The sequence below is a fragment of the Lissotriton vulgaris genome, chromosome 8 (genome assembly GCF_964263255.1).
Source record: "Lissotriton vulgaris chromosome 8, aLisVul1.2, whole genome shotgun sequence".
In the NCBI taxonomy this organism is placed as follows: Eukaryota; Metazoa; Chordata; class Amphibia; order Caudata; family Salamandridae; genus Lissotriton; species Lissotriton vulgaris.
This window is the reverse complement of record NC_141696.1, coordinates 248619810-248636530: the sequence shown is the minus strand read 5'-3', so window position 1 is coordinate 248636530 and position 16721 is coordinate 248619810. Positions and strand designations below refer to the sequence as shown.

Sequence of the window (16721 nt, the reverse complement as noted above, 5' to 3'; positions counted from 1 at the left end):
GTGAAGAGGGGGGTCAGGGTGTTTGGAATTTAATCAGAGCCGGAGGCCGCCAAATCCCTGCCAAGGGCCGCCATGCAAATATGTATCCATCCTCAGCGGAATATTATATTAAGGATATATATGGGCATGACGGCCCCTGGGGTTTGGCGGCCCTGTGCAGGTGCACAGCTTGTACTTGCCTAATGCCGTCCCTGATATAAATATTATGCCGCTGCCTGGGCACACTTCCCAAAAGTCCACAGTCCGTATCATCCTGTGCTGGCAAATACCTGCAGTCCCCCTTGTCCAAGCCGCCAGTTTGATACATATACTCATTATTCTAAATACCTCGTTACACTGCTTTGATGACTCTAATGGAGGGCCCCTCGTCAAACCACAGGGTTTCAGAGCACTCCGCGCAGGAGCTGGTCAAACGGCCGTGTCTCCCCCAGTTTGTATAACTGTCAACACTCGTCAGCGGTGGTGACCAGGTTCCGTTGTGGTGGTGCAAACCCCATTTAATAACACTCTGCTCCACTTTCCACCTTAGGCGTCTGTGGCACTCTTCCTGACAGGTGCACCCATTCATGGAGGTGGATCCATGTCAAACATCACGCTCAATTCAAAAAGGAAACACATTGCACTCGCTGGGCCATTAATATATATACATATATATATATATACAAATACATATATACACACACACACACAGAGCACAATTTAACTAGAAATTATGTATTACGGAAGAAAGCAGTCTGTGCTTGGACATCTTCATTTAAATCTGCCAGCTATTAAAACTTTACACTAATCTGTGTCAGTTTGCTACCCCGGCTGCATATCAGTTCAAGACTCCAGCAATACCGGCTGCACAGTGGTAAAAGGAAATACCTTTTAAAACACAAACAACAACATGCCTGGAAATGTCAACTAGGCCTCAGGCCATAGAAAATGTCAAAGATCCTGGGTCTCATAAGGGGAATTAAAAACAGGAGGACAGTGGAAATTCCCTGCACCCCGTGCACATAACTATGCCAAACGGTGCAAAATCTACCACGGAAAACAAAACAATGCAATATAAAAGAAACAAAGATGAAATACACCGAAACACTTTCAGGACACAATACAAAGTAGGGAACTTATATAGACTACAACCGAACTTCAATCAGTAGACTCTTGCAACACAGTGATGAATAACAGACATCTACGGCACAACATCCATTTCATGTGCAGTGTTCCAAATAAGTTCACTTAAGAGAGTGACGATTACAGAAGAAAAGTGTTCATAGACACAATCACGTTCACCACAATTCACAGTATAAACCAGAGTACAAATCTTAATTGGAACACAACAATATGGAAACTGAGATATAGCACTATAAAAAACAAATACCCCAGACATACATAATTATCTAAAAGGACATTCAAAGAAGAAACAAATATGTATTATAGTTGGAGTAAATTGAAAGTGCTACTTCGAGAAGACAGAAGTTTTGTTTGGGTATATCACATCCATTACACACACGAGTCCCAGTTGACATAGAAAGAAACTTGCAGTCAATTTTAATATGAAATTATTATTTTCCTCCAACATGATGAAGAGTATTGAATACAGCACAGAAACCTTTCCTTTTTGGACTGATTTCATTCGAAAACCTTTCCTTTTTGGACTGATTTCATTCGTACTTGCAATCAAATGCAATCACTTTGAAAATGAATCAAAGGGAGGCACACTCAGTGGATTGGTATAAAGTTAAGGTTCAAACCAAGATTAAATAAAATGTGAAAAAGGAACCTCAAATTGTGAGAAATTCAAATTAACACAAAATTACCTTACCATTTATTAAATGCATAACATTTCTATAGCCTATGTAGAAACAAACCACAAACAAAACAGGCATAAAATATTCAAAAGAAGGGGGGGGGGGGGGGGAGCTACGCAAGCAACCAAGATGGCCGCGTAAGCTCCCGTCTCCGCCGGAATATCCTGTCACTTATCCCGCCACAATGTTTATGAATCTGCCGTGAGATTAATGGTGCTATCCCTAGATCTCTACTTGCTCGGCTGACAAAGATATGTCGAGTGGAAGTTTGCGGCCTAGATCTGCCCGGAAGCCGGGGTCTTGAGTACTGGCCCATCCAGGTTTCAGTTCAACAACATCGGCTGTGGTGGTATGATTGGGTCCGGTCTACCGGTGTGGACAAAGAAAAACATTTCTCTCGCCTCTTCGAATTGATGTGGACGGCGGCGGGCTGTCTTGGTGAAGGTCGGAGGAGGGGCGACAGCCTAACGTTAGCAGTTGTGGACGGAGGCCCTGCCCGGGGACCCGGTAACCGGCCCGCTGGTGTTTGCTGGGTTTGGTTCTCTGCCTGCGGTGGCAGCCCCAGGATACCATCGAAACAATACATAAGTCTCCCTCTGCAGTCGACCGTTTCATATTCGCCCGTTTCCCTCTGAGAGATCGAGCCGCGGGGGGGAAGCGATCATGACCAACACCGACCGAAGAGTGGCTGAACGGACCGCGAGTGGCCCGTCGCTGCGAATGGTGTTGGCGACCATTGAGTCACTTCAGGTGTACGTTGAAGACCGCATTCAGGCGACGATGGAGCACATGGTTGAGATGCTACGAATTGGACCGGACCCTACTCCTCCACAAGAAACAGTGACAACGAGACACCCCATATGGCCACTCTGATGAAGGAAGTAGACCCCCCATTGTGTGAGGTATCGGAGCCTTTGACTAGTGTTTTGGAAGAGGAAAAAAAGTTAAATGCCACCAATGGATTGTTAAACCTGCGATCGTTGCCGACCATGGGAGTGTTAATTAAAGTTCCCTAATCCAGAAACTTTGGATGAGAACTGTTAACGGAATGACACTGCGTCACTTCCCTATGTATCGGAGCCGCTAAGATGGCGGACGAATCAACGCTGGGAGTTCATAACGGGGAACGGAGTCTTCTGTACCTGATGATGTTCACGGCACGTTCGTCCTACTATCTTGTTTTGCATTGAGTTCTATGATAGTTTCTTCGCACTCGGACTGTCTTGTGGAAGAGGTGGTTTATCAGCTGGGGACTCATGTGTCTGCTCAAAAGGGACATGGATGAGATCGAAAGACTGGACTTGACTCAAGTATCGATGGGCACGGGAATTGTTAAACTAATGCTATAATAAGGCTGGGCGGTGCTTGAAGACTCTCTTGTTAAGACACATATTTGTTGTCCGATTGATTGCTTGACTTCAACTTGGGGGTCCTTGGTTCTGGCAGGGGGGGGGCCGGAGCCTGTACGACTATACCCTCCTCCACTTCTCTTCTCTACTTCGGTAGATTTCTTCTTTTAGTACCTAGTTAGTTGGGGCGACAGGCACACTGCTACTGGGGGTTAGGTGATAGCCGTTTGCAGGGGTGCAGGGATGGGTTTATTGTTTTCTTTCAGTTATCGCCCATATGGTTTTCTCCTTTTCTCTTCATTTTTTCTCAGTCTTTCCTTTATTCGCAATATTGCCGAAATATCCTGACGTTGATCCTTAATTTCTAATACCTGGTTGCCATGATTCTCCTGTGGTTTTGAGGGTTCGCAACTGAACTGTTAACCGGTTATATTGATGCAATTTTATATTGTGCTTAATCGTGCAAGCCTCTCGAATATCTTTGCTGTTCCACGACTATCCTGTTTTTTTGTACCAACTCACCCTGTCATTATTGGATGTATGTATGGCACCAGATATGTCTGTTTATTTTTTGCTTTAAATAATAAAAAGAATTATAAAAATAAAAAAAGGACTAAAAAAGAACTAACCACCACTCCATGTAAAAATACCAAAAAAATAAAAAAGCAGACCTTTTAAAGACAAACAAAAAAACACAACCAACAAAAAAACACTTAAATAAAATCACTTCAACAACTCTCCTACATACCATAACAGAACATGAAAATTAAATTATGTATAAACCCCATAATACATCACATATCAAGAGGGGGTGTTTAAGTTGCTTCGGCACATTTGTAGAATTTACTTTAAATTTTACTTAATGTTGCTTTTAATCCTTACCTTTTAAACCACATTATATGTTGCTAAACCTATACAAATTTGGAAGACAGATCTTTTGTTTCTATAAAACAACGAGAGTTTCTTTTTGGTGTCATGATATTAAACAAGAGTGGTTTTTATACGACGCCTGAATTCGGAAAGTACATAATTGCACAACACAAGTTTTTTTTACGAACAAAAAATGTGATGTGCTTTAATTGCCATAGAGGAAAAGGAACTTTTCCAATAGGAAAATGCTCACTGAAATCATGATGTTGAATTCTGTATTATAATACAAAGCTGCCTGCAGTTATGCAGTTAAAGAAATAAAACCAGTATTTTCTTTAAGACAAATCTAATAAAGCTTTTTTTGCAATCGGAGTGCATACTTTGTCGGCAGGAGTGATGGATTTTACAGTTGTGCTTTGAGCTATCCAGCTACCTACTGCAAACCTAATAAAACAGCCTGACAAGTTGCTGTGTGTGCACTTCTCCAGTGCAATGTTAAAGATTAGCCAAATGTTGAAGTTCTGCTTAGCAAAGAGCAGTGTGATGCTTAGAGAATAATCACCAACTTAAAACAAGGAGTAAATCGGACTGAGGTACTATTTTTCAGCATTTCCATATGATAATGGAAATAATGCATAGTCCAAGTACACTTATGGGACAACTTTACATGAACACAAAAGCAACAAGTGTATGTTCATTATTGGTAGGCTTTTCTGAAAAATGGAAATCTTCTTTACTGTGGTAATAAAGGGTTTCTACTACGTGAACATACCACGTTTACACAGTATTCCTAAAAGCCTCCAGCAGTTACCATGAACCAAACACAAACAACCTTTCCCCCCCACTTCCTCCATTATCATGAATACACAAACAGTAGCTCAAAGTAAGAACAGATATGTTGTCACGTGTGAAAGCGTAATTACTTACTGGTAATCTTCAGTCCACCTTCCTGATTACATTACTTATTACAGTACGGGCCCCCTACATATACTGTACATACAAAGGAGAGGACTGAAAATATATATATATATATATATATATATATATATATATTTTTTTTTTATTAAGCAGTGGGTGTCTTTTTCCAGACTTGCAGGGATAATGAATTCAATATGGAATTGGTTAAGAATGTGGTCATAGGATGTATGTCTAAAAACACCTACACAGTCACCTGAAGTTTATTACACTAGTAGGTAGCAGCTTACAGCAAAAGAGGCATGTTACAATAGAATTTGACTGAAGGTACACAATTCTAAGGGAGATCCCAATTGGTAACCGACAATTGCAACAGTGATTCAAATCTTCACATTTCAAATGGGAAAAATTTCATATTTGAAGACGAAACATTCGAAAGCAAAGGCAACAAAAGTGGAAAATGTATAATCAATATTTTTATATTGAATAATAGCACAAGCAAACTAACTAAATCAAATGACAATCAATGTATTCATTTTTAACATTTTGGAATGTTGACAAAACATCCCAAATTACATATTATAAGCCCTTGTCCTATTCAGACATCACTTTCCTCAACCACACCTTGTGCTTCCTGAAAATGGAGATGCACAAATTTTTATCAAAGGAGAGAACAGGTCGAATCCACACAGCACAGAGGATTTCGCTTTACAAAGACAACAGAAATTCATGAATAACGCATACTGAAATAACGAGTTTAATGCACAAACACGAAAAATCACTCCTGTTCAAGCAATCCATGCATCAGTAGGAAAGAAAATGGCATAAGAGTGAGCAGCTATACATATGAGTGTTACCTCTGCAACCCACTCATCAATTTGTTCCACACAAAGATTGCCAACATCTACAAAAATTTCGAACCCCAACCGCCGCAGTCGGACTTCCCCCACTCTTCCCACCAACCTGCCGCCCCAACTCCTGACCGACTGGACAGCTTTCAGCACTGAAACCACAACATCCATGTTCTGCATCCACTCTGGCGCTCCCACCAACCCCTGTCCCCACCACACCTTCAACATTAGACACAAAGAAATCGGACCCCCGCACACCAGCATCATCAACGTAGCATTCAGCTCTGCCAACTTCCCAGAAACCTGTAGGCACGCCGTAGTCAAACCACTTCTGAAGAAGACCACAGCAAACGCAATGGACATCAAAAACTACCCCCATCTCGCGCCTCCCCTTCCTGGTCAAGGTACTGGAGAAATCGGTCAACTGCCAACTCACAGACTTCCCGGAATCCAACCACCTGCTCAACCCCTCCTAATCTGGGTTCAACCCAAACCACAGCACAGAACCCGCACACATACCCACCACGGACAACGTAAGGCACTTTCTTGACCGCAGCGAGTCAGCAGCCCTGATCCGCCTCGACTTAGCAGCTGCAACACCATCTCCTACCACCTCTTCATACAAAGACTTCACACATCGGCATCTACGGCAACACCCTCAAGATGCTATCCTCTTTTCTCACCAGACACACTCAGAGAATCTGCCTCCTGCCATACACCTCCGACCCAAAGAGCATAATCTATGGCATACCAAAGGCCGGACTGGGAACCAAAACTGACCCCGGCAAAGTGCTCGGCGCCCCCCTCCCCCACAGGGGGGGTTAGGGGTGCCGCTGAGCACTTTACCAGGGCCGGTTTTCTGCCAATTTTGCTACAGGGCAAGAACGGCTCTGTTAGAAAAACGGCCCCCAAGGGCCCAAAACCGGCCCCCACCCGTGCGGCACACCAGGGGATTGCCCGGTGCCCGCTACGGCCAGTCCGGGCCTGGGCATACCCGAGGGCTCCTCACTCCACCACACACTGTTTAATGTCTACATGACTCCACTAGCACCCATCGCTCACAGCCATGGTCTCAACATCATCATCTACTACGACAACACTCAGCTAATACTCACCCTCACCGAAGACACTGACAACACCAGAGCGAACTTCAAGAATGCAATGACCAACGATGCCGACTGGATGATAGCCAGCTGCCTCAAACTCAACAACAAAAAAAACTGAAGTGCTTCCCTTCAGAAGACCCTCCCTCACCGTGGTGTAACTCCTGATGGCCATCCGCCCTTGGACCAGCACCCACCACCGCCACCACCCACACCATCAGCCTCTCAATCCTCCTCGACAGCGAACTCTCCATGAGACGTCAGATCAACTTGGTTGCCTCCACCTGCTTTAACACCCTCCGAATGCTCCGGAAACCTTCAAATGGATCCCAACTGACACCAAAAGAACTGTTACTCAAGCCATCATCACCAGTCGACTTGACTATGGGAACGCTGTCTACGCCAGTACCACCACCCTCCTCTTCAAGCTCCTTCAAACAATCCAGAATGCAGCAGCAAGAATCATCCTGGACCTACCCAGATGAGCTCACATCACCCCCACCTCCGTAACATGCAGATGTTCCCAGTCAAGAAGAGATGCTACTTCAAGCTGCTCGTGCACATCTACGAAGCCATCAATAACACTGGACCAGAAAACCTAAACAACCGTCTGACCTTCAACCAGGCACCTGGGGTCTGCCACCCTGGCACTTACCACTGTTACCATTGTACCAGAGCCAGAAGACGCTCCTACCACCTTGCAGCCAAAGCCGGGAATGACCTCCCCATCCACCTCCGAATATCAAACTCCCTCGCCGACTTCAGGATCAGACTAGACACCTGGCTGTTTGAGTAACTCCACCTCACGCAAGCACCTGGGTACCCCTCGGGATGATTAGCACACTCTACAAGTTCTGATTGACTGACTTCTGAACTTTGTTCGATTAGTTAGAAAATGTCAACATTGTGGATTATTATACACAGATGGTGCAGAATCGGATACCTGTTGACATTTAGGCATTTTTGTTTATTGTTCTAACATGTGAGAGGGACGTTTTAGAACAGTGTGGAAAATAAAACAAAGTTGCAAGAGAACCAAACAAACAAGCAAGTGGCCCAGCAGCACTTAGCTGCTGCTGGACACTCAAAAAAACTAAGTGAAAAAAGGCACAGAGTGTGGGGCAGATGCCTTGGAAAACATAACATTAAAATAATAAACATGTTTTTTTAAGTGGAGACGAACGTTGGAACAACGGAAGAGCAAGGGGGATGACAGAAAGTGGTGAGTAAGAAAAGGGCAAGTAAATGAAGTTTAGAGCAAGGAAAAATATACACTCATGAAGTCCTACAAAAAGATTTTTATTTTTGTAAAAAAAAAAAAAAAAAAAGTCAACAGTACAAAGCTACAACACATCTAATGAGAGGCAACATTTTTTTTTTTTTAAATGATCCAGGGTTGGGACAAACAAGAAAGAGAGGAAAAATGTTTGAATAAAGAAAAGGAGAATTAAGATAAACAAGAAGGCCAAGCGATGGCCTGACCCAAAATCGAGGCTATGTATTGTACTGTACACAATAGGCCTTTGACAATATCAGAAACATAACCGGCCTCGGAACAAGACCTAAACAACTGGAAAACAGCATACAGCCTCCCCTCCCCATTTGACCCAATAACTCCCCCTGATGTTCTTTTCTAAAGCTTCAGCGTACTCTCAGCCTGTAATCTGTGTTAAAATACAAACATATAGGATAGTTCATGAAATTGCCAGTATATTCACTTATAACACCCAACGTTCTAAATAAAAAAACTCGGGGGATAAATAACTCATTTTTCGCAATGTAGATTTGGTTTGTACCAAGTCATACAAATGCCAGTAAACTTATAACAATAATTAATAATAAAAAAAGAAGAAAAATATAAAAGAGAAAACGTAAACAAGTTATTTTAACAAAATTAGTGTTCACTATATTTTCCCTCCAGTCCTTTCGATAGTCAGTGAGGAGGTTAAGTAACATCAGAACAACTTCAACAGCAGTGCATTAGGAACAGGAGTAAGCCTGTACATAAAATGCAGGCTCCCTTCTCCTTGCAAGTGTTCCCCGGAGAACTGTGAAGCTACCCATAACAAATGACAACCAACCTATAACCCGAGTCAGTGAGATTTTAAAGCTCAGAACCACCTTATAAAACAAACTTTAAAATAAAAACTAGCACACGGTCAGCCAGTCATAAACAAAAACATAGAAGTGGAAAGGTGTGAACTAAAACATTCAAATAGGAAGATACTGTAAGAACTGCAGCAAATGGTCTGTAAATAATTGCGCAATGGCAACAGGAGAATACTGAATGGCTACTGTAGTCCATTTTCTAGTGTTGAATTCTGTGCAGTCATGCAAGTTGCTCATGCATTCCGTTTAAGAGAGGCAGGGAAAGCAAAGCCACACCAAAGTATTACATTAATTGAGGTCTCCAACCTTTTCTGTAATAAGAGCTACTTAGGTTCAGTGAAAATCCTCCCAGGCTACTAATATTAGAGATGTAATAGTAATCACATAAGACAAGGTCACATTAGTGGCCACAACATGAATGATTGCAAGCAATGATCACCTCGGTGCATCAGGCGTGGTTGGCAGCAGGAATTTAAAAAATGCTTTGTCAAGGTGGAATGCCTCCACATGGGCAAAACATAACAGCCATAGGTGCACGGCCCCTAGCACCAGGCAAGTTAATAATATTAACTTGTTTGTTTCGTGCGTCGGCCCACGGCCGCCGCGCACATCCGTTGTCCGACACGGCCCTGCCCGCACACGGAAACGTCCGCACTGCGGCAGATTCTACACCGCGCTAAAGGGGTTAATAATAAGTGCTCCCCAACACAGTTTGATTTTTAACACTCAAATAACAGATTTTTAACACTCAAATAGCAGCTTTAAATAATATACATATATATATATCCATCCCCGAAAGCTGCATTCTGGGTGTTGCAGTCCAGGACCACTTCTTGAACTGCAACAGGTGGGCTTTCATCTTTGTGAGAGGAGCCAGAGGGCTGCAGGACTGATATCCGATCACGTGGGAAGTCTCCTGAATTACCTGGGCACTGAAGAAGGCAACACTTTGCCGAAATGCATTCGCCACATTTGTGCTAACAAAGAACTTCCTTGAATGTCCCCCGTTGTGGCCTCTACTTTTTCGTGGGGAGGAGTTTGGTTTGATTATATATATATATATATATATATATATATATATATACATACATATACATATATACACATATATATATATATACACACACACACATATATACACACATATACATATATATATATATATATATATATATATATATTTATTACACACACACACACACACTTCAACCATTTCCCCAAAATATCAACTTACTAAAAAAACAATCATTCTCATCTCCAATACACTTTGTTCAGTTGTGGTATACATATATTAATTCAAACCAAGCAAAAACGTCTAAATTAGTTCACAAGCTGCACAAAGGAAAGCTACTTACAGGTAGCTGGTGGGCTACCACTAGCCACTCGCTGGAGAAGCCTGCATTAGCCATTCATGAGAAATGATGGCAGAAGGAGGGTCCTCTTGTATAAAAGCCAATCAAGACAATTAAGGGGGTGAACGTGGCTTTACAAAAAATATAGTCTATTCACACGCACACATTATATATATATATATATATACACACCCATACACACACATACACACATGTACATATATTAGCTTTAAAGGGACTTGGCACTAATTTAAAGGCGAGCTTTTGAGCATGGGATAAATGTTTTCATTTGGCCTAATTAGAGTAATCCTCTTAACAGCCCGATTGCGATGAGAAACTGTTGGACTGCTTGAGGGCCCTACTTCAGCGAGCAGCACCGTCAGTGTGGCGGAAAGAATGGAAGCTAAAAAGGGAAAGGGATCACATATAAATGAGGCAAGAAAGGTATGTCTCTGCAAAACGGATAACAAGGTGTTAGGAGAACTGGTGATGCACTGGAAAGCCTGGGTGCACAATAGGTTTGAATAAGGGTTATAAAGAGGACCTTTCTGACAATTACAAAATAGTGACCCCGGTAAAACCACTAAAATGCTGTTAAATTTGAGAAACACAGAGGAAAAAGGTGGGCGTTTCAAATGGGCATCTATCTATTTACGAACTCCGTTACCAGAAGCAAACACTAGAGAAACAGGTTATGGATATAAGTTCTTCCCCATGTTTTGAGACATATTGTTAAAGTTTGTTGATAACCCCTTTATCTGCAGCTCATTGGCGTTTGTAACCCACATATGTAAATACCTAGCATGAGTTGTTCCTTTAAACAACTGAATGGGGGCCAGTTCATTTTATTATGACAAATGTAAATGTAAATGTATGAGTCTTGTAAAGCGCACTGCTGCCCTGAGGCGTCATGGCGCTGTAGACCGCTGGGGAACCCGTCCTGGCTATCCCTGTGAGATGGTCCCTACTGGGTATCTCCAAGGTGAAACCAGGCATCCCCGCGAATGTGGGGGGGGGCCCGTTGAAGAGATGAGGCAAGCTAATGCCCAGAGTTGCCGAGTGTGATCCCTGGTTAGAGTAGGCACCGAGGTGAGAATTATCGAGTCAGCTGACCCTGGTCCACGACCCTGCCACGTCGGGAATTGAACCCTGGTCCCAGGGTTCTCTGCTTCCGGGTCTGCCGCCTCTATCCAGCGAGCCACATTACATTGGCCTGCAAATACAACCAGTGGACCTTGCAAATCACAAAATTGCAAAAGTTGTTATTTTCAGGTGTGTGTAGAGTGCACTTTATGCCAAAAATAATCGAGCCAGTTGGGTTTAACGTGTATTGTCATACCACTATGCACAACGGTTCACTGTTCACTATGTGTACAAGCAGGTAACATCCTAAAGACAGGATGAATAAACTCGAGCCATCAAGGCTCCATTCTCCAGGGTGCAAAATGGCCTCGGTTGGTTTCGTCTGGCAGAACGGTAAGCCATGTGTGTACCCGAGCAGCGAAGGGGCAGAGCAACGAGATAACCCGGCCGTCTACAGAAGCGATTACAAGCAATATCTCGGCTCATACCAGATTTCGGAGGGAGGGGGAGGAGGAGATTGAGCCTGGCAGATAAGGCCACGAGTTTCTGAAAGCATTCCTCCCTTTCTCCTTGATCAGACACCCAGTAAAGGGGATAAAAGGAAGGGCTGCTTCTGAACAACAGATTATACGTGCATCCTCGGGCGGTGTTTTCACGTAGCAAGGTGGCGTGGGTGGAGGGGGTGGCTGCTGCCTGAGGTGTCAGTCCTGCTCCTCCTGCCTGCACCGGAGCCTTCCCCTGCTGCACTGCAGAGGCGCCATCTTCCCGGCTCCGTCTTTCATCCGTCCGCGCGCACAACATGAAGGCCCGGGCCCGCGCCGCGCTGACAGGTTCAGCCACAGCTGCTGAGGGCGGGCGGTTCACCGCGAGAGCGCACATTCCCGGACAAACACTCATTTCCGGCCCTCTGTTTACCTCCCCCGCCCCCCGTCCAAGCCACTCTCCGCAGGCACCACCTGACCCGGCCCGTCGTGGGGAGCCCGGCGCCAAGGCCAGCTGCCGCCCGGGGAATGAACACCGGTTTGGTTCTGCACTTACACACGAGCACACACAGCTTAACCTGTACCAAACGCATCCCACCGGGAGCGACTGCCAACTGTGCCCCACCAACCACCCTCCATACACCACGAATCACTAAGACAACTGATGGGGGAGGGGCGACAGCTCGGCTGCTCTTCACACATTGTAAATTTGTATTTTTTTCCTGTACATTCCTCACTGCTTTGTTGGATTTTGTGTCTATGTAACCTTCATTTTTAGTTTTGAATGTTTTATTGTGTTTCCACTGTTCTCTTGTAACGTAACTGGCTCTATTGTACAGCGCTCTGACACCTTCGGGTAATGTCCGCGCTTTATAAAAATGCACAAAAATAAATAAAAAAAAAACAGAGGTTAGCAAATACGAGACGGAATCCCATAGGGAAGTCATCTCACAAGTTGTTGGCAGGTGTGTTGGGGTGCTTCACACACGGAGGCGGCCCCTCTGCGCCTCCCACACCCCATGCTCACAGGTGGGGAAGGAAGGGGGGTAAGTGGACGTCAGCAGTGCAGGAGGCACGTCAGAGGGTTCTGTAGGTTTGCAGAGCACACTATCTGGGGAGTTTATACTATCGCTGGGCAACAAATCCAGGGCGGGACTAGTTACTCCAAAGGCCAGGCCCCAGCATTCCAGATGTGTACAGAAGGCCCTCACGAGTAGTGGCAAGTCGCACATCGCTAGGAGCGATGTAAAAGGCCCAATGCCGGATCTGTTTTCCCTGAGGGTGTCCACCCCTCTGCACCTCACACCCTGAGGCTTGCAGGTGTGCGGGGGAAGCCGACTAGCTCAGAAGAAAGCGGACCTATTCATCTCACCCAGAAGTGCAGGGGTCACCTCATATGGCAATCGTGCAGCGACACAGAGGCTCTCCTATAGGTATGCTGACCCCTGAATCTCACACCCCTGCATCACATCCAAATTCTCATCATTAAAGTACTATAGTTTCATCGCAAGACCCTAAACGTGCAAATGCAATAAATACATACAATACATAAGATTAGCTGCCGTCATAGGTGACTAGTCCCATGACCACTGAATGGCCAATCATACTATCAAGTGGAGGTTCATAACCAAGAAAGCCAATCACACACACACACCAGCTATCGCCATGAGCTCAGAGGAGGACGACAGTACCCCGTACCACTAACTATACTCTGGCAGGGTGGATGGAATGAAGAATTTGTAGATCATAAGTCGATAGGGATGGGGGCAGCTATCAACAAAATAAGAACTCTACATCCATCTCTCTTCTTTTCTGGGGTGGCCACCTCCACTGTACCCGAGGATGGCGGTGGTAGTGTAATGCACCTAGGGTGCATGCCACAGGGACTCTGCCCCCCACCCCCACAGATGGGAGAGGCGGAACAAGTTCTGTAATCAATAACTGTGGCCTCGATGACGCTCGTGTTAATAGCTCCTTTGTGCGCCTCGGCTGCCCTTCTGGGCGCATTGCATGCAGACAGTAGGGTTTCAATACCCGGACGGTGGGGGTGCTGCCAGCCCCATCCCCGACAGTCGTTCTGATGTCATTCCCGCTGGCAGTGATCGAACCACACAGAACCCTCTGACAGCGCTGTTACTGGGCGAGGACTGGAGACGGGGTGCGAGGCGGCAGCCCCCTCCCTGCTCCGAGGCAGAGACGTCTGTCGACGCCGCCATCCCCTGCAGGACCCCGGCTCCGAGCCCCCGGCGAGGAGAACCGGGGACGTGTGCGCCGAGCCTCCCACCGCCGGAGAAAGCACTACAAAGGCAGGAAAGGGACGGGCTTGTCCTACGTCGCCTCCCGGGATTTGTTACAAGTCGAACAATGCCTCGAAAGGAACCGGGCTCCACGGCAAACAAGCTGCGAGGGGGGAACACAGGCAACACACTCATCACCCACGAGGAGCAACCACTTAACACCTATAGTCAGGAAGAGCAGACAGTAAGCACACACTGAGCTCCTCCACAGGTGTACGTGGGTGGCTCACTCCATACTCACGAGTGGGGGCAGCGTAGAAGGCATCAACTGGCACCCCCCCCCCCCTATGCTCTGAATTCACAATAGCATCACCCGAGGCACAAAGTGAGAGAGACGCCGCTCACAGCCCGACGTGGAAATATACAGATGATAACAAGAAAGGGCCCACGGTCGTAAATCAGTGCAACAGCCCTAGTAGTGTAGGAGGGCACACAAAGCGGGAGTCAGAAAGAGAGGAGACTACATAAAGAGTGCTACTTAGCTGGGAGATACACCACCTAGGTGGGTGCACATATCAAGCAGCAGTACCAGTACCACAGGTGAATGTATTGGGGTAGGAGGCTCCATTTACATTACGGAAGGGGGTAAACATATGCATATTGTACACCAGGCCGGGACTGTAGGAGGCACAGGCACTGCACTGGAGCAAGAATGGGCGCTATATCAAAGGTGCACACAGCTAGATGCATATGCCAAGCTGGCGGTATCATGGTGGCACACAGGGGGGGAGGGGGGGGGGGGGGGGGTTGGGGCAAATTCCAAGCTGGCGGTATCATGGTGGCACATTAGGAGGGGGCGGGCATATGCCAAGCTGGCGGTATTAAATGGCGGGGGGGGGGGGGGGGGTAACAGGGCGTAGCTATAATAGGTGCAGCAGGTGCAGTGGCACCTAGCCCCCGGCTCCTAAAGGGCCCAATGAATCTTGATAGTTTCTGCATTTTACTAACCTGGCAGCAGTCAATGGACAATTTCCCTTGCTTGCACCCGGGCTCATGGCTTCATTGCTACGCTACTGGGGGGCATATGGCAAACCGACTAAACCACAGCTGAATACACACGACGGAGATAACGTATCCCGGGGCAGGAGGGGTACATAACACAAGGACGGGAGACTCACAGGTACATGTGCACGAACCCACATCCGGCCGGCAGGGCGCACACACAGCTATCCGCCACTGTAACACGCTCGCTGTGCACATCACAGTAAAGCTCTCTTCTACACGGAATAATACACATAATAACCTAGGTCAGCACACGGGGTGGAGGCACCGGCGCACAGTGGGATCACACACAGATGAGATCACAGAGCCACCGAGCACAGCACCCTGGGCCGGCGGCACCAGCCCGTGCACAGTGCGAGTCCAGGCTGCAGCCTCGTCCACATCGGGGGCCGCTCGCCCCGGCCCGAGCACCAGCAGGGACGGGCGAGGGCGATCCTCCCACTGCAGACACAGACAGCACACGGCGGCGTCTTACCTCCAGAGCCCGGGCCCTGGCGAGCAGCAACAGCAGCGGCAGCATCGCGGCGCACACAGCTCCGGCCATCCGGACTCCCAGCATCGGTTCGACGGCGGTCCTCCCGGGGCTGCGGCTGAGCAGGGCTCGGAGACCAGACACACTGAGGCGGGGGCAGCGGCCGGGCTGAGGGAGGCGGGGGCAGCGGCGGCCGGGCTGAGCGAGGCAGGCACAGCTCTCCCACAGGCGTCGTCAGCTGATCCTCGGCACTTTGCAACAGCGACCTCTAGCACCCAGCGACGGCGCTGCAGGCAGCGGGGGCGGAGCGGAGCGCGCCTCTCCGGGGAGGGGAGGGTAGGCGGGCGCGTCTCTCAGGCAGGCACAATAGACGCATTCCTGCCTCTCCCGTGACCGGGGCGGGCGGAGCGCAGGTATCTGCCCCTCCACCCTCTATAGCGCCGCGCGCGTCGGTGGATCTCTTTAGCTAAATTGCTGCTGGTTACCGCAAGAAGCGGTTGTGGTGACACTGTGGGCGCAAAACGCTCGGGGAAATCCCAGTTCTCTAGTAATCAACTGGTTTATATTCGTTCCCGAAGCCAGCTACGGCGTCCGTGGGTGTTCTGGGACCTCCGAGCCCCCAAGGAGCGAATGCACCACGTAGATCCGGGTTTTTATTTTTTGTTAATTTAAACATTTTTTTTAAATAAATTGTGTACAATCACAAATGCTGTTGCATGGTTAACCACGAGAACATTAGTACATTACTGTTTATCCGGTTACCACCTTACTTGCTAGATTTTTACAAGAGAAGTAGTTGTTTATGTAAACCCATGGCTGTTCCGCGCACCTGAAAAAAACAGACAGACACGAAGCCGAGCAATGTCTGTCAGTGTGAACTGTCAATTACCATGTTTCCCAGGTCCACAGCTGGCTAATTAGGCCAGTCCAAGGCTTTTTCTTAGAATTTTCGTAGTCCTACTTTAAAACCGGACCGCGCGTCACAGAATTCCAAGAAACACGGGCTTGGCCTAACTAGCCACGCATAGAATTGGGAA

At 46.8% G+C, this 16721-nt stretch overlaps 1 protein-coding gene across 4 annotated transcripts in view; it reads right to left on the bottom strand.

Moving 5' to 3' along the window:
- The window catches only part of APP (amyloid beta precursor protein), a 484182-nt gene extending 467960 nt beyond the window's left edge, over positions 1-16222 (bottom strand). For 2 of the 4 annotated variants that reach the window (XM_086934029.1, XM_086934031.1), the window contains exon 1: positions 15688-15947. In XM_086934029.1, the coding sequence (XP_086790155.1) occupies positions 15688-15771 (84 nt within the window). In that variant the 5' untranslated portion in view covers positions 15772-15947. Of the gene's footprint in view, positions 1-15687 lie in introns of all 4 variants that reach the window. The other 2 variants (XM_086934030.1, XM_086934028.1) reach the window with 2 other exon arrangements.
- Between the last annotated feature and the right edge of the window lie 499 nt (positions 16223-16721).